Raw genomic sequence first — 26,738 nt, forward strand, 5'->3', positions numbered from 1 at the left:
AATACTTTCGAGGGGGAGAAAGCAATAGTAACAACTGGTCAACCAATGGAGGCTTCACAGAGGAGATGAAGTTCAAAATGCATTATTTACCAGCGTCTGGCTTTTTCTGGAATCTGCTGAACAGAGTAATGGGGCTCATCTGAGAGCAGAAAAAGCATGATGGGATCCAAAGAAGGATTTTAAAAAGACAGACATCACAGAATTATAAAATGAAATGGGACCTCAAGGATTATGTAGTCTAACCTCCAAGTTCAGTCCCTGACTAGATGATAATAAATTCAGAAGTGTTAGGGCCTGAATTATTATTTAGATATTCATTATTAATACTAATAAGAGAGTCAACATGGGATGGTGGATAGAGCATTCAGGAAGGCTAGCATTCAAATCCTGCCACTGATACATATTGGCTATGTGATTCTGGGTAATTCATTTAACCTCTAAGTAGCCCAAGACCATGGCCTAAGACCATGAGGTGCTGAGAAGGGTAGAGGGAGTTTCCTCACTGGAAGCTTACTATTAGTGAAATCATAGCTCCAGTCCTATCCCCGATAATAACATACCACACTTAAATTGTGTCTGAAGGTTTACAAATGAATTATTAGTGTAATTTCATTGCCTATTCCACCTACGAGCTGTATTTCCAAGAAGAGTCAGAGTATACACATGGTTAGGAATGTCTAGGGTCTAGGGATCACCACACAGGCTAAGGAACTGGAATTATCTTGATCCTAGCAGATCTGTTCCTCCGTGACATTCTCCATTGTCATCTCTCTGTGATTATCTCCAATCTATGCTGTATATATTTTGCTTGTACATAGTTGTTTGTGTGTTATCTGCCCATTGGACTGTGAACTCCTTGACATCTGGAGTCATCATGTCTTATTCTTCCTCGAAATTCCCTCAGGGTATAACACAGGGTCCTGCACATAGTAGGCTCATGTTAATATCAAAGACAGAGAATAGTGAAAACCAGGAGGCAGTGGCTAGGTCCACTCTCTCCAGTGTGCTTTCTATGACATGTCTGGGGAAGTGAACTGAATTGAGAGGGAGCAGGACAGTCAAATTGCAATGCCATCACCCTGCTTCTTTACTTCGACGACTCAGCTGCTGTTTGGGAAATAAGAGTCTTTTAAGTCTAAGTGTCTCCTCAGGAGCTGTATACCCAGGTGACAGGTTGGGTGCTGACCTATATCTAGAGTTCTGGGCTTTATGAAGAAAGTTTTAACCTAGCATCTTATGACAGATTTCAGCCCATCCTTGAACTTGGATGGGGAAAAATACATTTTTATTTCAATAAAATTGGTTTCCTGTGTGATCCTATGTATTTCACTGAATGATTTTAAGAACATTCTGATGTTCTTCACCAGACAGCCAAAGGGGCCCAAGATTAAAAAAAAAGGTTAAGAAGTCCTGGGCTAGAATCTGATTGTCCAGGACTTCACCCCAAATATAAGCTCCTTGAAGGCGGGAGCTATGTCATTTTTGTCTTTTTGTAACTGCCACCTAGCACAGTGCTTGACATATAATAGGCATTTAATAAATGTTCATTGGTTTATTGATTGTTTGCTTGTATTTCAGGCATGGGTCATGTGCAGAGGCTAATGATCAATGGAGCACAGAGATGTGGCTGCCACAATGTTTTATTAGTTAGAGCTGGCTGGTTCAGATTTAAAGTTTGAGACGGTCATCTCCTCCTGGTACAGAACAATACAGAAAGAAAGAGGCCTGTTAGCCAGAACTGTCGGCAGCAAGCATAGTGTGGAAGGCTAAATTCTCCGTTTCCCAGCCCTGAACCACCCAGCAGCAGCCTTTCCAGAACAGTGAATCATCCACGCAGCTTGTAGAAAATTAAACATAATTTATGCTTTGCTAATTGAAATCAAATACAAAATTCAATCTCTTGTGGTTTGCAATGCTGACATTTAAATAGAAAAGAAAAAACGTTATTAACCCAACTCTCCTTCCGCAGGTGAGCTACACCCATCTAGCTAGGAAACAATTCCTTTCGTCAAGTGTCCCATTTTCAAAAAAAGGCAATTTGGGCTCAGCAGATCCCTTTAGGGACCACGGAAGATGAAACCAAAGTCAACAATGTGGGAAGCAGGACTTAACGATATAAAATTTTGTATTTCCTTTTGGAATGTGGATCTTTCAAAAATGTCTCCAAATGGATGCTTTAAAAATTAATAAATCTTCCTCTCCTTCCCTATATGACACCTCTGAAGAATGGCTTCCTATTCTTCTGCCTCTCTGAAGCTGAGAGAGACCTTTCCAGGGCTATTTCCAAGGACAAGACATTTGGTAAAGATAGCTATATCCTCGAACCTTGCCTGTCACTAACAAGGTAATGGTTAGCCCTTGACCAGGGGACCTGATTTTTTTTAATCCTTTTCTGTTCAACACACAGAAAAAAAATAAATTGGGGGATTTTTTTCACTTCATCCAAACTCTGGGAAAGGCTCTGTGGAGTCACTAAGCACCTTGCTTCTCCCTGGACCACAGGGGTATAATCTAAATAAAGAAGAAATCCTTGGAAGGATAGGAAGGAAGAAGCAATACAAGTTACATGCACCCTGGGCCACGTTTTTAATCCCTGGGAGTCAAATCTAATACCTCAGCCTTATCACACCTGGCCCAGCATGGACTCTCTTCTAAAACTCTTTCTGTAGAAATCAAGATTGAAGGGAGGCTGAGGAGGCAAAGGAAGTAATGGTCTCAATAAACCATCTGGGTTCTCTCCTCTGGAACACTTAACCTGATTGCAAATGTATTATTTTTCCTTGTCTTGTAAAACAATGTTTTTCTAGGTAGGACAGACAGGTAGGCAGGAGGGAATTGGGCCAGATGTGGTGAGGGTACTGAGTTGACCCTACCACCAAACTGGAGTGCATCATAGGATTTCAAAATAGAAAGGGCTTAAGAAATGATCTAATGCAAATTCACATTTGGCAGAGGAGAAAGCCAAGGAGAAAGGATGTTATAGACAGTATTCCTCCCTTGGGTATGAGGAAAAAGCAGATGACCTCTTGGGGTCCTTCCAACTCAAAAGTTCTATACTATAGGTTCCAATTGGAGGAACCTCCAAGAAGGGGAGAAAAGGGCAGCTGGGATCTTGTATAAACAAATGCTCCCTGATACCTGTTACATATGGAACGTCCAGTTCCCCATTTACCATCTGGGCCAAGTGTTGAATACTACTGAAAGCCCAATTCTCCCTCTAAGGTAGGCTAACCCAGGCTAGATTTCTCTTCACTCCTTAACCACACCCCAAGTCTCAGAAGCTGACTTCTTTTGGGTCTCTTCCATTAGGGGATGATTTCACAAGAGCAAAAAATGGGTAGTGAGTGGGAAAGAGGAAGGAAGAAGGGACATAATCTTTTTTTATAATGGGCCATATGAGCACTAATAGTGCAAACTTCTTGACCCTGTTACTTTTACGGGGTTGTTTTTCTTTCAAATATTCACATACTACACATATTTTTTTATATCCTATCTATATCTTCTTTTTGGTAATAAAGGTGTTTCTATTGCCTTCAGTAGTATAGGAACTTTCTTGTCTGAAAAAATAATTCTCATTTATAAGGCTGTGTTTCAGTTGGATATACTGAATTAGGCACGAGTCCATTTTTTGTCAGAACTGCCTAGGACAGAAAAAGCCATGGCCTCAGGCTCTATCTTCCCCCTGAGCACGGCTCTGTAAAACATTCCCAAGAGCCTCCTTGCTTCTGCTGTATCCAGATCCATCAGGTGAAGCAGGTGTCAGGCCCCAAAAGAGAATGCAGCTGGGACTATCCAACCCCTTGGAGGGTGGATGCATGGTTATTGGAAACTAAGGAGACTAAAAGAAATGCTATCAGAACCCATTAATCAGGTTGCATTCCATTTTTATAACAACACAGTTTTCATTTAGCGGGAGAAATGACATTTTAATAACATCTGAGAAAAATTAAACTCATCCCCACTACATATTTTCAGTTTTACTGGAATGATTTCTGGTTTTGGCGGCCTGTGGAAAAGTGCTTTGTGTCAAATGCTGTGTTTTAATCGAATCAAGCTAATGGGAACAGACATTTTATTCAGCCACACCTGATGTGCACGTTCCTGTTCCTGGCCCGCCCCTCATAGTCTGACAAATGAAGTTAGCTCTTTTGCCTCTGACTATGGCCAGCTGGCTGCAGCTAGCTGGCCTGAGAGGCCCAGCTAGAACTGGCTTCTCCCCCTCCTCAAGCTACTTGGTGCCATTTGCCTCAATTCCAGTAGCTTTGAGGCCTGGGAGTTCCTGGAAGTGTACTCATACCCTATATAAACAGTGCCAGTTCCAGAGAATAAATGTGTCCCATGTCCCAGGCCCTTGAGAGAAAGGGGAGGGGAGAGGCAGAGGGGCATGCCTTGTGGGTTACAGGCTACAGCTGCCTGGCCCTGAGCAACAGATTAAGCAGGAGATTCAGAGAATCCTATCCAGAAGCAGCATGGAACACTGTCTTCCTGGGGAAATATGCTATTTTCCTCATCCCCAATCAAAAGAGGGTTGGACAGTCTTAGTTTTGCAACCACTTTAGGAATCTTGCAAGAACTGGGAGTCCACTCTGCTGCTTGCCAGTGGAACAATACAAGCAAGTTTGCTCAGGGAGGCCCCTGCCCTGAGAGGGCATGCTAAGCTTACCTCCCCATCTCACTGGAAGAAGAGGTCCTCCACCCTGAAAACTTTCTAGAAGCAATTCATGCTCTCTCCAATAGGTGGGGAGGAGGTGGCCCTGAGGAGCAGCCTGAGTGAGGGACACATCTCTTTTGTCCCAACATCAAGGATGAAGGGGATACACGAGAGGATTTGCAGTGGGAAACTGAAGACCTCTGGCACACTAGACTCACCTTCCCAGTCTCAGGGTCAGAGTTCCCCAGGGCCATTTGGTCTTTGCACAGACAGGTATGATCCCTCCTTCACCCCTCCTTATAAATGGCCCTTTGGAGCCTCAGGGGACTCCTAGTTAGAGGGGCTAATATGCCTGTGCAAAGAATAAGGAAATGAGGTCATTTGAAGGATAAGGAGCTGTCAAATACAGGGTGAATCAGACACCCTGGCAAGGGATAGGGTGGGGTTCTTCAAGCTAAATTTCTCCCCTGTTTTTTGCTAAGGATGTGTGTGTGTGGTGAGGGGGGAAGGATCTTCTTGATTGCCCTCATACTATACTGGCCAGTGACATTTACTAGCTAAGACCAAGGTGCTAGGTCTTGGCTGGAGTCAGGTTAATCATGTGCTGGCTGTAAAAAGCAGACGTTGTTTGCCTTTGGGGACTGTGCTGAAAGCAATCTCCCACTTACTCCTTCCCCAAGCTCTTCTGACTAGATAATGAACATACCAGAGTTGAGGGAGAACTGAAGGGAGAGAGACCCAAAAAGAAGACCTCCTAGCTGCTTGGACATTAAGTTTTCAGCTCTGCAGGGGCGGGAGCTCTGCAACCTGACCAACCAGTTGAGAGCTGCCTGGCTCCCAGGCTGTGGCCACAAGCCCTCTGGGGAGTTTCACATCTCAGACAGTGATTCACCTCAAACTATCAGATTGCTTTCCCCAGAATTTCTAGCCTCATTTGTCACTTTCCTCCTGTTCCCACTGGAAATCTTGACCTGTCATTTGGTAAAACATAACATTGAAGGGTCTGTAAAATTTCCGCAGTCTGTGGATCACATCTGGATCAATCCTGGGGTGAGTCCGCCCCTTGCTTTTGCCCAAGCACCTTGGGGCACTGCTGTCCTCTGGCTTCTTCAAACAAGGGAACCCCTTGGTTTTGTTGAAGTAGAAATGTTTCTCAGTCACCACCCGTTTGAGGCCTAGGAAATCCTGCACTTTGGCCATCTCCCCAGCAGGGTCCACAATAAGCCTCTCACCACTGACAAACAGGATCTGAGACAGGGGGAAATACTGAAGCCAATTTTCCAGGTGCAGGGCATAGATCCCAATGCGGATGGCACTCCAGGAGGCATCAATCAGCCCCAGGGTCCGGTTTTTGAAGGCCAGCACTTCAAAGGTTGGGATCTCTGGTTTCTTGGACAGGGTCTGTGTATAATCAGAGATTGCCCGAGTCACAGGGTTCCTCACAACCACAATCAGCTTGGTATCCTTAGCCATGGAGTGGATGCGTTTGGGAGCTTCATTGGTTACAAAGTAACTTGGAGTTTTCTCCATAGTTATCTGCCCCTCCAGGGTCTTGGGCATTACATTTCTGGAATAAAAAAGGGGAGAAAGTTGTTATTCCCACTTCATAATTTCCATTTTCCCCCTTCACCCAGCATATAGCCTTTGAGATGAAAGAATCACAGAGAGTGAAAGAAACTGATCCAAAATAGAATCCTAGAATTTTAAAACTGGAGAGGACTTTAAAACAGAGAATGTCAAACCTGTCTGACAGAACTTCTTGAGCACCAGACTCAATGATAACACCTCTGTTTTAGTCATCATGTTCACCTCCTGCCCATGGGAACTTTGGAACCTGCCCCTGGAACCACTCTGGGCTCTGATTGGTGAACTTTCAATTTCTCTTACCCAGAACCAAGGCACCACTTCACTAACTGAGCTCCAGACTATACCTCCTTGCTGGTGGCAACCCTTTCCCCTTTCCAACTTCCTTTTATATGTCATTTTCCTTCATTAGAATGTAAGCTCCTAGTGCCTAGCATGGTGCCAAACATATATTAAGTATATAATAAATGCTCACTCTATCTATCCACCTACCTACCTACCTACCTACCTACCTGTCTCTCATCTATTGAATTTCAGAGTTGTAAGGGACCTTAAAATACAGGAAATGGGATACTGGAGCTGGCAGGAAAATTAGAAGAAAAATGTCAGAGTTTGAAAGAACTTTGGAACATAAAATGCCAGGATATTGAACGTTGGAGCTGGAAGGAACCTGAGAACATGGGATTGTAGAGTTGTAAGGGAAACATAATGTTAGACCACAGTATTTATTGCTAGAAAGATCCTTAAAGAATACTTGGTCTAACTCCACCATTTGACAGAAGCCACTAAAGGTGAAATGACTTGCTTACACAGTTACACAGCAAACCAGTGGCAAAGCTGGGATTAAAACCTAGATCTCCTGACTTGCAAAGACCATTGCTTGTTCTTATGTTTACTTTTAAAAATTAAACTCTTTGGTAAGAGTTTCAAGAAATCAAAGGGATTTTGGCATCATTTATCCCCCTAATCAGAGCATGGTAAGTCTATCAGGTGTTAAAGCTGGGCTCAGTAACATATTATACAGTCAATTTGCCATAGGCATATGTAGACAAAAGTTAATTGACAATAAACCTGTACAATACCTGTCTGTACAGCAGGCCATCTGCTACCATTTGCTCAATTAAGTCTATTCACTTCTGAGCCCTGCACCAAAGTGGTACATTTAGGATTACACAAGACCTTTTTGTTATGATGACATGCTTTTAAATGTCTCAACTAATAAAACTTAATACGAAAGAAGATCCCCTAGCTTCTCCTACCATAATTAAATTTATTTACTATCTGGTGAGCGAGGAAAGAACGACTTTTCTTTTATCTCTAATTCGCATGCTCTGTCAATAATTAATTGCTACTGGGTATGAAGCTTCCTAAGTAAGCACTTTTATTAGGCAAAAGAAATTTGCCTAGCGGATAAATTAACATGTAGCTAGACTTTCTTTGAGAGGGTATAATAATTCTGTAACATGAAACTTTCTGATCAAAGCAACCATACCAACCAAAATCAGGATACCATGAATTGAAGAGATGGCTTCCTTCCAAATGATTCAGACTAATTGCATATCCGTTAAATTGTTTTTGTCTTCATTTGTTTTTATTTTTGTTTAAGAAAATTTCACATAATGAAAATGAGAAAAGATGCAGAATAATATCCTCATTTTGTCAAAGGGTTAACAAAGGCACATGCTGGGGAGCAGAACATAATGTAAAGAGTGTTAAATATGGATTTTGAAGAGCTTAGCTCAAATCCTGTCTTTATCACTGATTCCCTGTGTGCCCTTGGGCAAGTAACAACCTCTCTGGGCTACAGACTTCTCACCTGCAAAATGAGGGAATCAGCCTAGTTGATCTTTATAATTCTTTTATATCTAAAATACTACAAAAATGCTGTGATCCTATAATCCAGAGTAATTGAATGAGTGCTGAACTTGGAGTCAAGAGACCTGGATTCAAATCCAAGCTTTTAAACTTAATAGCCACGGGCTCATAGGAAACTCATTTCATCACACTGAGTGTCTCAGTTCCCCCATCTGTGAAATGGTAAATAATCTTTAAACTAAACTACCTCCCATGATGATTGTGAGGAAAGCCCTTTGTAAACTTGAAAGTGATAAATGACTGTTATTAATTTATTGTTAGTAAGGCTAAGACCAACATTTGAGTCACCTAGCTCCTACTAAGGCAAGGATATTGGACTAGATAAAGGCAAGGACATTGGACTAGATAAAGTCTTGGGCCTTTCCTTTCTAATTCTAAGAGCCTATGATTCTAGTTCAGTGCAAAGGTTCAAAATGGATGAATTATCATTAAGAAAAGGTTCCATTTGGAAAACTGATGCACTGACTTGTTTCCCACCTTAAGGGTTTTTTTTTCTTTTACAAAATAAGAGTATTTTAAGTTCCAACATGTTCACTAACAGGTTAAAGACCAAAAAAATGGTTTTTTTTGTTCAATAGAGTAAACTGAATTTACTTCAGCCTAGGGGTTCAGAGAAGGAGCAGTAGCAATCATTCTAAATTTTTGGATTTAGGCCAGTTTGGTAAAACAGAAAATGAGTGAGACTGGACAAATGAAGAAATGAATTCTAGTTTCAGCTCTACCACTTTCTGTTCCGTGTGACCTTGGGCAAGTCACTTTGAACCTCACTTTCCTCATTTGTAAAATAGAGATAATAATACCTCCCCTGCTTCCTTTGGAGGACCGTTCTGATAAGCACATGCTTGTGAATGGGCTATTAAGCCTACAAAGTTCTATACCCACATACGGGCATATTGTTATCATTCATGTTGTTGTCAGTTAAGTAGAGGGATGAGACACTGTTAATGATAATTATAGTATATAACGTTGCATAATAAATATGTTAGAGAATTATAGTCTTCTGTTTCCATTGAAAAAGAAATGAAAGGGGCAAGTTTTATGATACCTTAAAATCAAGATTGACTTTAAAACCTGTGTAGGAGCTCTCCTTGGTACCTCTCAATAGTAGCTGTGTCATGAATGCATATTAACTCTGAGGCTAGTATAGGATGAAACAATCAACCAACTAATGAATTAAGAGTATAGTCTTGGTGCTATCACATACTGCATAATGGTCAGCAAGTCACTTCTTTATTTTTAAATAAAAAAATCTTAAATTATCAAACACTTTTTTTTCTCAACACCAATCCCTCTCCTCCCCCGCCCTGAAAAACAAAACCTGTATAACAAAGAAGCATAGTCAAGACAAACAAATTGCCATTTGTCCATGTCCACAAATGTAAATTTCAGTCTATATATTAGTCCATCATCTCTATGTCAGGAGGTAGGTAGCATTTTTCATCAATACTCTTCTGTAATTATAGTAAATCATTGCATTAATCAAGGTTCTTAAGTCTTTCAAAATGGTTCCTTTTTGGAATGTTGATGTTATATACTATATAATAGTTTTCTAGCTCTACTGACTTCACCCTGCATCAGTTCACACAATTTCTCTAAGTTTTCTCTGAAACAAGCTCTCTTTCCATATGTCTACATAGCACAATTGCCTCATCCACTCCTTGATAGATGGGCAATTCATTATTTCCTAATTATTTGCCATTATGAAAAGAGTTCCTATAAGTATTTCTTGTGCACATGGGAACTTTGGCTCTTTGTTGATCTCTATGAGGTATAGACCTAATAATGGTATTACTGGGTCAAAAGATATGCAGTTTAGTAATTTGGAGGCATTGTTCCAAATTGTTTTCCAGAACGTCTGGGCCAATTTACAATTCCACCAATGTCCATGTGTTCCTGTTTTCCTGCAACACTTTCAACATGTGACAACTTTTTTTTGTTAACTTTGCCTGCCTGATGGGTGTGAGGTGAAATCTCAGTGTTGTTTAATTTGCATTTCTCTAATTATTACTGACTTGGAGAGTTTGTTCATATAGTTAAAGACATGACAGATTTCATCCCTTGAAAACTGCCTTTTCATATGTTTTAACCCTTTATCAATTGGTGAATAACTGACTTTCTTATAAATTTGAATCAGTTCCTTATATATCTTGGAAATGAGACCCTAATGAGAAAATTTGTTGCAAATATTTCTCCCACTTAACTCCCTTCTAAGGTCAGATATACTGAATCTGTTTGTGCAAAATCTTTTACATTTTGTGCTCAAAATTGTTTATTTTATCTTCTTTGCTCCTCTACTGCCAATGTTTGGTCATTAACTTTGATTCTATCCATAGATCTGAAAGGTAATTTCATCCCTGTTCCCCTAATCAGTTTATGAGGTCACCCTTTATGTATAGGTCATATATTGTTTTGGAGCTTATCTTGGTACATGGTGTGAGGTGTTGATCTAAACTTAGTTTCTGCCAGAACATGCCTAGTTTTCCCTGTTGATTTTGTCAAATAGTGAGTCCTGACACCAACAACTGGGGTCTTTGGGTTTACAAAATACTAGGTTTCTACGTTCATTTGCTTCACTGTATTGTGTACTTAATCTGCTGCTCTGATAGACCTCTATTTTTTTAACCAGTGCCAAACTGCTTTGATGGATATCGTCTTGTAGTTTGACATATGGCACAATTAGACTTCCTTCCAACTATTTAATAATTATTTTCCTCAAGATTCTTGACCTTTTGTTCCTCCAGATTAATTCCATGATTATTTTTTTTAATTCTATAAAATTCTGTTTGATCAGCAGGGCAATGAATAAGTAAATTAATGTTTATAGTGTTTTCATTTGTATTGTATTGGTTTGGCCTACTTATGAGCAAGTAATACTTTTCCAATTATTTATGTCTGTCTTTATTTCCCTAAATAGTATTTTATGTTATTAATATAGCTCTTGTGTGTATCTTAGTATATCCCCAAATATTAATAAATTCTGTAGTTATTTTAAATCAAATTTCTTTCTATGTTTTTCCACTGGGTATTGATAATATACATAAATACTAATTCATGTGGATTTAATATAAAAGAAACTTGACATTAATTCATATAAGTGGCAAAATTTAAATCCTGCACCTTTGCTAGTCATTTATTTCAAAAAATTTTAATTGACTTTCTAGGGTTTTCTAAATGTGTCACCATATCATCTGCAAAAAAGCAATAATTTTGTGTCCTATTTGTCTATGCATATTTATTGAATTTGCTTTTCTTCTCTTATTGCCACAGCCATCGTTTCTAGGACTGTATTCAATAGTAGTGACAGTGGACTTCCTTGCTTTACCTGGGACCTCTTGTGAAAGACTTTAATTTATCACCAATACTTATAATATTGGCTCTTGATTCTAGATATAAATCATTTACTATGTTAAGGAAAGATCCATGTATTTTTATATTTTCTGGTAGGTTTCAGTTTCTTCATTTATAAGACAAAGGTATTAGATTGGAAAACTTTTCAATCCTTTCCAACTCAAATATTCCAATTTCTATGTACGAATATCCCATGCCCTTTGGGAAGGCAACATGGTATAGTGGAAAGACTGTCTGTCTTGGAATCAGTAAAGATCTGGGTTTAAATCCTCTCTCTAACACTAGTTGCTTGCTCATAGGTTAAGCTCTCTGAGTCTCTGTTCTTCCATCTATAAAATGAAGATAATGACATCTGTAATATTTAGCTCACAAGGTTCTTGGAAGAAGTGAATGGAGTGATGTATATAAAGCACTTTGAAAACCTTAAACCTTTTAAATCCATAAAAATGTTAGCAATTATTATTATCATTCCTTTCAGCTCCAACCTTCTATATTATAAGGTCCCTTCTACATCTAGTATTCTGTGCTCTATATTCTATGGTACCTTCTGACTCTGACATTTTATGATACTATTATTTTATTTATTGGATGTCTACTATATGCGTAATTTCTAAAGGGAAAGATAATGGAATCTAGGATTCAGCTGAGGAAGACATAAGGGAATATGAAATCCCAAAAGGGGTTAGGCTGCTTTGTAAACATCTGCTAAGTCATTAGATGAAATTCAAGCTCATATTTTTAAGACCAGGTGCATGTTTCACCCAGTGATTCCAAGTGATTAATTCAGATGTAACCACCAAATCAAAAATGGGAAATGCCTCTTTTTTTCCCTGAGACTGACCCAGAATCCAGAGTTACCAATTTGTCAGGAATGAACCATTGCTCCCTGCTCTAAGTCAACAGAATCTTGGGCCAGATCTCATTGGAGGCTTACTCCTCTGTGTGTGATCTGCTAGATCCGGTCATGTCCCCAGCTAACTCCCACAACCTACAAAGACCAGCGAAGACCTCTGCCTTCTATAAAGACAAAACAAATGTAAATCCTACAAGAAGAACTGCCAGGAACATGCATGAATTAAAAAAAAAAAAGAAATGCAGGTGAGAATCTGAGTTCAGGAATTCTCTAGAGTCTTTAATTTTGTCTCAATATTCCATCTACAAAATGTATCACAATGATGTTGTTACAGGTGTAGGCTCCATCACTACAAAATGGTCAAACTTCCTTAGAGCACCAGTGTGAGTATATCTATGTGCTTTTCAATTACTTTCCCTGCAGCAGTGAGAGGGGTAGGTAGTTCTGCCTCTATCATGATTGGCTATTGCTCTTTGACTTGAAAGCTCACTTCACTCACACCGTCATAGACCCATAGATTTAGAGCTAGAAGTGACCTAAGAGATCTTCTCTTTCACCTGATAGATTAGGAAACTGAGGCTCAGAGAACTTAAGAGCCTTAATTAACACACTAATTGTAACAGGCAGAGTCAGCACTTGAACCTCAGGACTGCCCCTCATAAAATGTGGTTCCTATGACTGGATAAAATACTTCCAGAAATGACCTAGTCATTATAGACTATGGTGAGACTAGGTTGATCTCGACATAATACTTCAGTTAATTCAGTCTAAGACTGTGTCATTTTCCACCCTCTTATTGCTGATCTTATAGCCAAGTCAAACCTTAGGTCTTTTTCTAATGAATTTATGTTGACCCATACCTCACCTTTTCTTTATTCCATACTTGGACACTAGACTTTTCTTAGGATGCTATTTGCCAGAGCTAAGAATTGAGTATAGTGGGTACACACACACACACACACACACACACACACACACACACACTTACATGTATAGTATGGTTACATTGACCCTCACCCTTTTACCCTTTTTTTCTTTTTTCTTTTTTTTTTTGGAGGAGGGAAGGCAGGGCAATTGGGGTTAAGTGACTTGCCCAAGGTCACAGCTAGTAAGTGCGTCAAGTGTCTGAGACTGAATTTGAACTCAGGTCCTCTTCACTCCAGAGCCAGTTCTCTACTCACTGTGCCACCTAGCTACCCCCATTAAAGACCTTTTCAACCACCACTGTGCTAGACAATATTCCTGGTGGATGACATAAGGCTGCTTGATGGTAAGCAGCTAAACCCTTTGCAATTTGGTTTCTGAACTGACCACTCAAATGGATTGATTTCACTAAGGTTAGCAACGGTCTCCTAATTACCAAATCCTTTCTCAGTCCTCTTCTTTCTTGACCTTTATGCAAATTTTGACACTGTTGACCAGACCCTCCTCCTAGACACTCTCTTCTCTTCCTAACCTGGCTCCCTTCCTAGCTTTCCTGTCTTTTAGCATACTACTCCACTCCAAGTCCCCTTCTGTGTTTGAGCCATGCTGATAGACTTCCTTTTTCTCACACATGATCCACCTCCTGTCTCTCTGCATTTGCAACAGCTGTTCCCTCTTCTCTCATCACCACCACCCCAAATGCTCTCTTTCCCAACCTCTAACTCTTGGAATTCCTGTTACATTTAAGATTCACCTCAAGTATCACTTCCTGCACACAGCCTTTCCTGCTCCTCCCAGCTACTTGTGCCTTCTATCCTAAGGCCACTTTTCACTCGCTCCTTATTTATCTTATACATACTGATATAAGTATATGATATCTACCTCATTAGAATTTAAGGCCCTTCAGGACAGAGGCTATGCACATGTGAGTGTGTGGTGGAAGATAAATAGAATTTAAGACAAACCTGCTAAGGTATATTACCATAACCCAACATCCCCTTCTGTCTTTGATGTAGGCATTTAGCTTGACCTATAAAAATCAGCAACAGGGACACTTCTGATACTAGTGACCTGACACTTATTAGTCATCTCAGCCTCATTAAACCAATTTCCTGCAAGAGAAACTGTTTTTTTTTCTAACAGGCATGAAATGCAACTAAAGGAATTTCCTCATGCAGTGTTATGGGATCCCATCCTTTTATGCCCTGTATGAGTTTTCACATTTTCCTGAGAATCTGTCCTTTCAGGATCGTCCCAGTGAGGTGTATCTTGTCTATGTGTTCCCATAAAATAGCGACAGGCTTTCTGATAGTATGCTTATCCATAGAGAGTGGGAAAGAACCACAGAACTGGACCAAGTAGGACAGATTTCTGAGATGTTTTGACAACTGGTGAAAACTAGATGCAAACTAAGCAGATTTTCCTACTGTCTGGGAGTGTATCTCAAAGGCACTACCTGTTGTCTTTCAAGTAATGATGCCTGAGGGAAAAAGCCAGTACCTTTGCAAATGTCTTCTGTTTCTTTTTAGGGCCTAGAATGCTAACCATGGGACTATGGTCATTCATTCAATAAGGCTGTCTGAAAAATGCATTTCCAATCACCTCTTTGGAACTTCCATCATCTAATAGCTATCTCTGGCATTCTGAGTATCTTTACCTGTCCTGAAATCAGCTGCCTGGGGCAATAATAACTCCCAACAGGTGAGGCAGAAAGGTTCTATATTTGTTGGATGCCCCTGGCTTTGGGCTTCATGGCATAAAGGCTGAAAAACATCAAGTAGCAGTCACCTTGAGACATGGGGTTACCCTGGTTGTTTGGCCCCATATAGCAAGCCAACTATGTTTGGGTTCTGAGTAACAATATTTTTTGGGAAACTGCACTTTAATATAACCATATGGTGTGAGAACAATGTGTCTGGGCTTGGAACAGCTTTTCAACAGTATCTTGGGTGCTCATCACAAGTATGACACTAGCATCAGTACCTTGGCCAGAAGCAAACAACCATTGCATGGGATTACTCAGCTGATATCACAGCCTTGCATGTTTATTAGACATTGTCCAACTAGCTTTAACATCATCTTGTATGTATGACTGTGCTAATTACAATCTGCTATTAGCAACCTTAATATGTATTACATTTATACATTTTGGTGTTATTATCTTCTGAATAGAATCTTGTGGTCTAAATAGACATGGAGTCGGGAGGTCTAGGTTCTCATCACAGTTCTGCCATTTACTAGCTGTATCATCTTGGGAAGATCACTTGTCCTCTCGGGGATACACATATATTCTCTTTTATGTGAAGGAGCTGTACTAGCTGGCCTCCAAGGTCCTTTGCAGCTCAAACATTCTATAATCTATCACTTGCCACCGAAAGTCCAGAAGCCCTAGAAATTCTAGCAGAATCTAGTTATGCAGTACAATTTGTGATATTCCTCTCTAGGGCCCCCTCAAGCGCAGCAAATGGACAATATCATGAATATCAAGGGGGAGAGTGATCATGAATATTAGACATGAAGTGGCTATTCTAAATTGAAGGGTCAATGGCACATATTGCCCTTGGTCTGTCTGAATTAAAGGGACATGGGGCATCTTTAACTTCCCCAAATGCATTATCCAGTTGAACAAATGGTGCATAAATTAGCAATTTTCTTTCTCAAAGACTCCTGATGAAACGGATTCCAAGGAGAGGGTAGGGGGAGTGATTAATACAGGGGAAGAGTGCAGGGGGTCCCCAATCTTAGTCTCAGCACACCTACCATTTGCCCCTACTGGAAACCTATCAAAAAATCAGGATTAATAAGATATTTGTAAAATGCTGAGGCATATTTTAGTTGTAATTTTAGGAGTCCTTTAAATATCTCTAAAGGTCAAAGGGGAAACAGACAGAAAATATTCATAATTTAAATGTGCATCTGGGGAGGAGGGAGCTAGAGTGAATTGGGCTGCATTCCTCTAAGCATCTATAATTGCTAAGAAATTTCCCTTTAGATCCAGAGAAATCTGTCATTCTGTAACAATACCTTACTGGCCCAACTTCTGCCCTCTGAATCTACGCATACGGCTAGATAGGAATATGGGACAGCTAGATAGTGGATAGAGTGCCAGGTCTGGAGTCAGGAAGACTCATCTTGGTGAGTTCAAATCCAGCCTCAGACACTTACTAGCAGTGTGACCAAAATGAGCTGGAGAAGAAAATGGCAAACCACTCCAGTATCTCTGCCAAGAAAATCCCAGAAAGGATCACAAAGAATTGGACATGACTGAAAACCAACTGAACAACAAATCAATTCATATGAAAAAGATCTGGCAGTTCTAGTAGACCATAGGTTTATACAATAGCTAACATTTCTATAGCACTTAAAGTCATTAAATCATTCAAAGAAGAGTGCCCAACCAGAACCCTCCTCAGATGATAACACTGATAATGCTAATAACTTCTCACAACTACACAGTATTTTGTTGCTTACTGAATGCTTTCCTCATAATAAGCCTAGGAGATGGGTAGTATATTGTTATTCACATTTTATGGAGGAAGAAGATGAAACTCAGAACATTTAAGTGACTTGCACACAGGCACACAGGAAGTAAGTAATGGATAATGTCTCCAAAACCAGACCTCCTTATTTCCAGTCCAATATCCCCATCTTTGGCTATAATAAACACCTTAAAAGTTTTTTAATGATGAGAAATAAGTATCATCCAAAATAAATTCTTTACCCTGACCAGAATATTTATCTCAGCAGTTTTTATAGCTATAAAGAACAGGCAACAAAGTAGATGCCCATCAATTGGGAGAATGGCTATACAAGTCATGGTACATGAATGTAGTGAGATATTATGGGGCTATAAGAAAGGATGATTATGACGAATGCTGAGAATTTTCAGAAGAATTGTATGACTGGTGAAGAGCAAAGTAAGAAGAACCAGGAAAACAATATTTACAATGTCTATGACATAAAGGGAAAGAACAAAAATTGTAACAAAACATTCAGAACTGAACACTGTGAAATGATGATGATCAAGTGCAGCCCTTCCAAAAGAGATATGAGAAAGTACTTCCCTTGTTTCTTTGCTAAAGTGGACAACTATGGGTGTGAAACATTTCATCTATATCTACACATACACATATATGTACATATATAAATACTATACACACATACACACATATTATGTGTCATATACACATATATACATATCATAATATATCCACACACATATATACATATATGTATATGATATATATCTATGTATATATATATATGTATGTAGTGATCTAAACACACACAACAATAATTTTTTAAAAACCCAAGGTTTGGTGGAGCTGTGAATTAGGCCAATGATTCTGGAGAGCAATTTGAAACCATACCCTAAAGGTTACTAAACTGTGTATAACCTTTTACCCAATTATGCTACTAGTAGGCTTATACTCCAAAGAGATCAAAGAAAGAGGAAAAGTACCCATTTGTTTAGAAATATTTATAGCATCTCTTTTCATAGCAGCCCCAAAATGGAAAGTAAGGAGGTACTTGCCTATTGGGGAATGACTGAGCAAATTATGATATATGAATGTAATGCAATATTATTGTGACATAAGAAAGAACCAAATGGACAGTTTCAGAGGAAACTGAGAAGACCTGTATGAACCGATGCAAAATGAAGTGAATTGAATTGAGTAGAATTGGGAGAAAATTTTACACAATTTCAACATTATAGAGAGAAATAACTTTAAACAATTTTAGAACTCTGATTAAGGCAATGATAAACCATGAGTCCAAAGGACTGAAGATGAATCATGTCACCTACCTCTTGCCAGAGAAGTAGATTTAAAACCCAAAATGACACACATATTTTTGGACATGGACAATTGGGAAAATTTGTTTTCCTGGATTATATGTGTTTAGTGAGAGATTTTTTAAATCTTCGTTTGGGAGCAATAGAGGAACAGAAGGAAAAGATAATAAATGTTCATGAAATAGTATAAAACTAGATTCTCTAGGGCCATGTCAGTAAAGTGAAGTCTCTAGAAAGGCTTTAAGTATGGGCCTAATGATGGAGTCCTTGTCTATGATGCAGACACCAGCTTAGTTAAATGCAAGAGGTCCATCATCAGAAGGTTAATGAATTCTTTGGGCCACATATATTCATGAAGATCATCTTCAAATATATGAAAGGGCCACGCTCTCATTCATATAGAGAGTCCCATCACTGGTGAATCTTTTGAAGAAAGAGGAAAATGAAGAAGTGGTTGAATGAAAAGGAGGAAGAGGAAGGAGAAGGGGATAATGACGATGAATGACTAAGATCTCAAATTACAGAGGAGTTAATCAATCAACAACCATTTACTGAACACCTACTAAGGGGCAGAGCCCTGTGCTAGTTAATGTGGCGAATACAGAAAGTGTAAATAAGAAAGGATGCCTTACTTTAAGATGCTTATGTTCTCACTGTAGAGACAAGATGTGTGTGCTATAAAATAATAATAATAATGATAATAATATAAGTATTGTATCTTATACTGAAAGAAGCATAGATTAGGGGTGGGGCTCTAATTAGATACCTGGTGATGGTAGCATCATCAGCTTCTGGATATCTCCAGATCCCTGTCACCACCTGTGAAATGCAGATGCCCTAGGTACAGGAATCTTTGGCTATGGATATGGAAATATAGACTTCTTTGCAACTGCATTTGTTGGCATCTTTTATATTGATGAGAAATTTGAGACCCATCCTTAAGAAACTTTCTTTTGAAAAGAGTATTCTTTGGCAAAAAGTCTTATTATATTATTGTGGCTGCCTTCTCTATCGTGCAAATTGGGCCCTTGTCACAAAATGTCTTTTGATGGATCATCCAGGAGGGGAGAAGCCACTGAACTAGATAATAATACTTTCACGCCATGCCTTTCCATTACAGTTGGCTTTGTAGCAACAGGAGGAAACACAAGCGCGTGCTTACACACACACACACACACCCACACACACACACATGCATGCAAGAAAATAAAAGGAAGGACCCTTTTATGGTATTTGACTAGAGCACATTAAGGCAACCTTTTTATCAATCTGAAGCAGTGGGAATGGTTTTCTTTTCTTTTTTTAAACTGTTTTGACTATCCTGAGAGTCAAAAGGCCTGAGTTCTAGTGATGTTACTACTACTAACCAGCTATGTGACATTAAGCAAGTGATATAAATTCTCTGGGCTTTAACTTCCTCACTTGTAAAAATCAGGAGGTTCAGTCAGATGACCTTCGAATTGTCTTCTAGCTGTTACAGTCTCTGATCCATGTTCTGAGGACCTTTCTTGCTCCAACCCACGTTTTCTATTGTAAAAGCTGTTGTTCTACCTCTAACATTTTATCTTCTAAGGTCTTTTCAGTGCTAACATTCTACCTTCTAAGGTTCCTTTTGACTCTGGTATTTCATAGTTCTGCTCATTCTACCTAAAGGAAAAAAAAACCATCCTGTCATTTTGTGACTGATTGCCAAGTTGTATTAATTCCAGGAGAGAGGGACTAGGAGCTGGAGTTGCATCATAAAGAATTTCTACAACTTGGCCTTTGGTCAAGGCCCATAGATATAGGGGAGAATGTGGCTGAAGCAAACTACCTAGGAGAGAAAGTTGTTGCAAACACAGTGCTCTTCATGTAGTCAGAATGTAATAAATATCTCTGTTAAAAAAATCAAAATAAAACTAGGCTCTCTAGCGCTGGGTGAATTCAAAACCCATTGCTTTGGGCTGTAATCTCTGGCATCATGGACTGACCCTGGCTCAGGGAAGTATTATCCATTTCTGCTGTCTCTAATCATTGACATCTAAGACCTAACATAGAATTTCTACTTGACCCAGGATGTGCTTCTGGTTTTTTTTTTCAACTCGGTAGTTAGATTGTACAGTGGATAGAGCTCTGGTGCTGAAGTCAGAAAGACCCAAGTTCAAATCCAGCCTCATACACTTAATATCTGAGTGACTTAGGATGAGTCTGCCTCAGATCCCTTAACTGTAAAATGGTGCTAATAATAACACCCATATCACAGATTGGTGTGAGGATCCAATGAGATATTTGTAAAGAGCTTAGAATGGTTCCTGGCACATCATAGGTGCTTAATAAGTGCTTATTCCTTCCCCTCCTTCAACTCCATAAGTCATATGTATATTGTTATATATTGGTGCCATGGTTTATCCTGCCAAAATTTGTTAGTGAATTTTGATCTGGCAGGTCAAAAAACAGGCATTTGTTAAATGCTTATTATGTGCCAGCCACTCAGCTAAATGCTGAGGGAGACAAAGAAAGGCACAAACAACCCTTGTCCTCAAGGAGCTTACATTCTAATGGAGGTGAGAACTTGTAAATAAGTAAATATATTTCTCCCTCTCTCCCTCTTTGTGTGTGTGTAATAGTAAGAAGAGTGGGACTTTTTTACAGTTTTCTCTTTTGGGAATGCTAAGGTAATCAGGTACCTTTGAGTCTTGCCTTTCAAATATAATGGCAAGCAAAGTGGGACTTTTTGTTGGTTTTTTGTTTGAGTGTTTCTGAGTACTGAGGTAACCAAGTGCCTTTGATGAGTCTTGTCTTTGTTTCTTTAATTGAATCACGAGTGTTTGATAACTTTCTTAAGAAACAAGAAAGCCTAGTTCACATGGGTTTGAGTCCCATGGTTGTGATGCCCTTTGACCCTGAGAAGGGTATGTAAATCTGAGGTTGGCACTTTGTTTTGAGGCTCTCACTCACTGGAAGAGTGTTGTGTGATTTGGCCAGGTGAGACTCAGCTGTCGCTGAGCCCCCCAGCTTTGAAAACCCAGATATTGGTGCTTCTCTCTCTGGTAACTATATGTATTGCTAGTTAGATGGTTAGACCGTTAGAAGCCTGTCTACTGATTTGTGTTTATTTGCTCTGTTTATATAATGTATGCTTGTAATTTCTGTTCGTATTCTCTCTGAAGTTCAGGGTGCTGGCTTTTCCCCCTGAACTAGGTGAATGGTATAGGTATGTTTAATTAAAGTAAAATTGTTAACCCTTTAAAGTTGCTTTCCTTAGAAAAGCAGATCAAAGAACCCGTGCTAGTAGCCCTCCTGTGTGCTCTTGTAGTTGGTCTTTCACCTCCACAGCAGCTGCTAGCAATTTTGATGTTACAGTGTATCTCCCTCCCTCTTTCTTTCTCCCTCCATCTCTCTCTCCCCTCTCGTCTCTCTCTCTCTCTCTCTCTCTCTCTCTCTCTCTCTCTCTCTCTCTCTCTCTCTCTCTCTCTCTCTCTCATCTTTAGTAGCCAGAACCCCACACCTGCCATGGTGGGGAAACTCCTTCTATACTCCCTCTCCCATTCTCACTGGTTGGCCTAGTGTTTTTTTGGTTTTTTTTTTTTTTGTATATTGCAATCCTGTAAGATTTCCTAGGACTAAGTGTGGATACTCGCTTTTCTTCCCTTAGGGGTCCCAAGACTTTTCAAAAGCACTTTATTAGTTCTCGAAAGAATTAAGGTAAAAGAAAGCAAACTTTTAGAACACAGAATTTTCAACGTAAAAAGCCTAGAAACCTTATTTTAATATTTAGTATGAAGTGTGGCACAGTGGAAAGAGCAGTGGTTTGGGAGCCAGAGTTCAAAGTTCATTTCTGTTATTTATCATTTGTGCGACCTTGAGCAAGTCACTTAACATCTGTGGGGATGAGTTTTCTCATCTATAAAATTATGCTGGGGTTGTGGGGAGGGTGGCGCTAAACCTGATTATCTCTAAGGTCTCTTTGGGTCCTAGAGTCATGAGCCTGCATTTGTACTTTAAGCCTGGAGACCAACAAAAGCCTAGAAAATGATCACTAGAGATGTGATTCTGAGTGAAAAGACAGAAAATTCACAAATGAATTGTAGTTGAAGCAGTGAGGTTTCCGAAAGAGCTCTGGACTTGGTTAAATCCAAAACGGGGAAAATTTTTGCATTGCCTACCTCATAGAGTTATCAGGGGTGATGGGGGGAGATATGGATTTTTAAATCTTACAGCTCTATTGAAATGTGAGTTATCACTGAAAATGAAGATCAAACTGCTCAGCCCAGCTAGCATTCAATTTTCAACAAATCTAGTGCTGGCCTACATTTTATCTGTAAAGTGAGAGGGTTACAATAGATGGGCACCAAGGTCTCTTCCAGCTCTATATCTGTGATCTCATTATTTCCAACCTTATATCATGTCAATCTACCATGCAAATCTCTTCCAGACAGAGCTGTCTCCTCATAGTTCCCTTCACACAATGCCTAACCCTGTGCCTTGTTGGCATTCATAAAATCTAATGTTGATAAGGACCTGATAGACCTTGAGTCAAATTTTTCCATTTTACAGATGAGAACATTGAGACACAGGAAGCTAAAGTGACTTGCTAAAGGTTATGCAGGTAGTAAGTAAACAGAGCTGAGATTTAAACCCAAGTCCTCTGACTGTAAAACTGGCTTTCTTGCCACTAAGCTACACCACCTTATCCCATCCTCCCTGCCCCAACTGTAATATCCTTCTCTTTTTCTCAGTTTATCCCTATCCTATTCATATTATTTTAGTCCCAGTCCCAGCCCACAGAAATATCTCCAAAACACCTTCTGATATTCTACACTATCAGAGAGACATCATCTGTTATGAATAGAGCACTAGACTTGGAGTCTAGTCCAAGAAGAGCTGCGTTGAAATCCTGTCTCAGGTACTTACTAGCTGTGTGACCTTGGACAAATCACTTAATTTCTTCAGCTTCCATTCCCTCATTTGTGAAAGGAAGTCACTGTTCTCACCTACCTCACAAGATTGTTGTGAGAATAAAATCAAATAGTACAAATGAAGCATTTTGCAAACCATAGAGCACTATGTAAATCAGCTGGCAGCATCTTGGATGGTGACATAGTTAATATGAATTACATCATTTATGCACACAGTGAAGATGGGTTATTAACAATGCTAGGACTGAAATTCTAAGGGTGTTTTGAAGGACTAAGCTTTGTCAATTGACACAGAATATTTTTTTAATCTATGAGGAAAGAAAATAGATATAATAGGATTGAATTTTTATCTAAAGTTAAAATCATAACATTTATTGGTAATTATTAGTGCTTAAAGTACATTTCTAGTGTTTAAAAAATTATAGTAAATTATAGAAAAATTGCCAAAAAATTTTGTATCAGTTGATGCCCTTAATCCTTCTAGTGTTTGTGATGAATATAATAACAACACTACTGGTTACCTAGACCAGAGGTATTAAACATGGCAATTCAGCCTGCAATACTCCTAAGTGCCCCATCAACCAGATTAATATACTTGGAAAATATTTAACAAAATGAACAAGAAACAATAAAATATAGATAATGTTGTTGTATGGATTTTCTAAGTCCATATACATTTGCAGGCATCTTTATACAGTTATTTCTTCCATATCATGGGAGTTAGGGGTACAGCAGTTCCACAATCTGGAAAATCTGGGTAAAATGTTTTATCCCTCCCTTTGTACCAGAGAAGAAGTCCAAATTATATATTTTATGCGTTCCTGAGTTTCTAAACTTTTTCTGTGTCATCTGCTGGCCTTTGAGTGTCATCTGTGGCTTCTACAAAACTCTCAAAATTCCCATTTAATTTCTTATGCTGACTCACAACATATTGAAACCATGATGGGGAAAGTCACAATGTGGAAGGGATAACTGTATGTAGTTTAGTGGCTCCCTTTTTTATTTAAGTTTGACACCACTAATCTACCCCACCAATCCTGTTTACTGGTCATCTTTATTAGCTACTCCACCATAAGTCATCTATATACTAAATAACTCCTGATCACCCACCCTAACAGCAGCTGCTCCCACCATCAACTTCTGTACAAGTCAACTAGAGACAATTCTGACCCTTGTGCCCCTTCCCATCAGCCTCATGGTCTTTGATTTTCACTTACACAGCACCTGATCCTGGCCAAGGAGTTCATCCTGAACTTCTCTCTCTGATTTTTTATTCATACAAACATAAAATGCTTTCCAAGACAGAACTTCAAAGACAGCAGTACTTCTAAAGGCCAGGTGCAACAATTAAGTGACAATTAAGGACACCCTCCCCAGACGGTTTGCACAAAAGTATTCAGTGCTTCTTGTCTAACAGGTACTGACAGGTGAGGGTCCCTCTTGGGAGAAAGCTCTCTAGTTCACTCTTCTTCCTACATCTCCCCCAGCTGTGCTTCTGCCTGTCACCCTCTCCAGGATGCTGCCAACATTCTCCTCACCTTGATCCTGCCACTGTTCAAACCCCTCCCCTCATCTGTTCTCCTGCTCTGCCAGCCTGGGCTTCTTCCTCATTCTGCAAAGCATGGACATTTTCTAACCTCCAAGGGGGCAGGCGGGGAAAGAAGACTCTGACAGGTCTGTGAACATTTTACAGGCTTATGATTCTTGGATCCTAGGATGTAGAGTTGGAAGGGACGTCTGAAAGCATTTTGTTTAATCCCTTGCTTTTATAGAGGGTGAAACTGAGGTTGAGAGAAGAGAGGAGTAGAGATTGGCTCAAGGGGACACAACGTATTAGTGGCAGAATCTCTCAGTTTATGCTACATTGCTAAGATACTAAAATCAGAAGATCACTGGATTTGGAGACCATCTCTGAGTCCCAATTTTTTTGCTTTCTATATGTAGGACCCTAAGCCCATCACTTCCCCTTTCTGGGCCTCAGTATTCTCATCTGTAAGAGGGAATAATATTAACTGTACAACTTACTTCAAAAGGCTTTTATTTTCTCCAAAAGGTAATTTATTCATTTTATTAATAAGGCCAGCATGTTTATTAATAAAAAGGATGGTCATTTGGAAGCCTGTCTTAAGCCAAAGACTCCTCATGGCAATGGCTCACAGTATATATGCCCTTCAAAAAGTAGGTGTTCCTCAGGTGGCAATCGACTCTGATTGGTTAACAATTAATGAGAAAATGAATATTACAATGACAGGGTGGGCTATAGCACAAAGAGGGTCCTGGAGCACATGAGTCAGATCACTCAAATCTGGGTCAAAGAGATTTCTCAATTTCCATATCACCTGTATGACAGATGGGAGGATTTACATTTTCCCAGACCTGTCTGAGCAAACACAATGAGCAGAAACACACACACTAGCCTAAACTTAGAATTTCTTTTACTGTCTGATTAGATCTTGGCCTGGGTAAATCTTTAAGAGAGATTCCCCACACTGGTTGGATTTCAAATGAGGAAATAGAAAAGGTGGGGGGAAGTTTTGTTTTTAAAGGAAAGCCCTTTGAGAACTGTAAAGTGTCATCTAAATACAAACCATTATTATTATAATACATACATGATCTAACAGGAAAAACATTAGCTTGGAGTCGTAGGACCTGAGTTCCAATACCTAGCCTGCTACTTGCTACCTGGGCAGGCCACTTAATTTCTCAGTCTCTGGGCTTCAGTTTCTTTATATATAAAATGATGGAATTCACCTCAATGGTCTCTAAGGACCCTTCTAGCTATAAAATGTACAATCCTTTTCATGATTCTTCAGCCAAAATCTACCAAGAAATTTTCTTAAAATCATGTATTAAATGTTTATTCAGTGGTATAGTATCCCTGTAGTACAGAGGGATCCCTAGAAGTCTTGACAGCAAGAAACAGATTAATGAAACACTGGAGAATGGCTGGTGCTGGGTTATGGTATGCAAACCTCAAGGTTTCACCTTCTGCCCTTGAGAGAAAGACTCCAGGTCTGCCATTCAGTTCCAGTACAAGGATAAGAGAGAGAGAGATACTGAAGGGGGAATATAGCTTTTCCTTTCTGCCATGTGGATAAGAAACTACTGAATCTTCGAATTAGACTCTTGAGTTCCCCAAACTGGCAAGACTGCTTGCTGAGCAGACAAATGGTGATGGGCTTTGGGAATTAGATGTCTTAAACTGGCACTGGCACATCCTAAGCTTGTGTCTGTTACATTCAAGAGCTGAGATCCACACCTGCAGTGGAAAGGCAAGTTCCTGAGAGAGAGAGAAGGCATCACTGCCAATGGTAGTTTCAGAATGCAAGGAATGACCAGCTATCACAGCACATGGAAAAGTCATGAGCCAAGGCCAGAGAAATGGGCATTTCTTATTAAGTCACTCCAAAGTCCATCTGTGGCTGGGATCCAGGACACACACATATCCTCCTTTATTCCCTTTCCACAACTAGAGAGAGATGGGAGGTTTTGAGGTTTGTGAAGGGAGCAAGTGAGTACTTCAAGATGTTTTTTTCTCCATTTTTTCCTATTTTTAATAAAAATGAGTTGGTACAAAACACTGCTGCTTGGTGGACAATGAGCCAGGAAATTTTCCAGATACCATTTGAGGATGAGCTATACAGATTTTTGTCTAACCTTTGTATTTTTGTGGTGTATTTTTTAGAAACCTCAGCTAGAATTCAGAACCTTGGCTGGTGAGAGATTTTTCCTTTTTTTAATATTTGAAGTATTGCAGCATTCCTTAGGGTCTTACTCACATGTATCAAAGGGGAATGTCTGATATTCTGC

The 26,738-nt window shown here is 39.5% G+C and overlaps 1 protein-coding gene across 1 annotated transcript in view; it reads right to left on the minus strand.

Annotated features, from left to right (window-relative positions):
- Window positions 1-5,152: 5,152 nt before the first annotated feature.
- The window catches only part of HS3ST4 (heparan sulfate-glucosamine 3-sulfotransferase 4), a 441,509-nt gene continuing 419,923 nt past the window's right edge, over window positions 5,153-26,738 (minus strand). Inside the window, exon 2 of the mRNA XM_036738925.1 lies at window positions 5,153-6,218. Within this exon, the coding sequence (XP_036594820.1) occupies window positions 5,582-6,218 (637 nt within the window). The 3' untranslated portion in view covers window positions 5,153-5,581. The remainder of the gene's footprint in view (window positions 6,219-26,738) is intronic.

Source organism: Trichosurus vulpecula, chromosome 9, assembly GCF_011100635.1.
Source record: "Trichosurus vulpecula isolate mTriVul1 chromosome 9, mTriVul1.pri, whole genome shotgun sequence".
NCBI classification, from domain to species: domain Eukaryota; kingdom Metazoa; phylum Chordata; class Mammalia; order Diprotodontia; family Phalangeridae; genus Trichosurus; species Trichosurus vulpecula.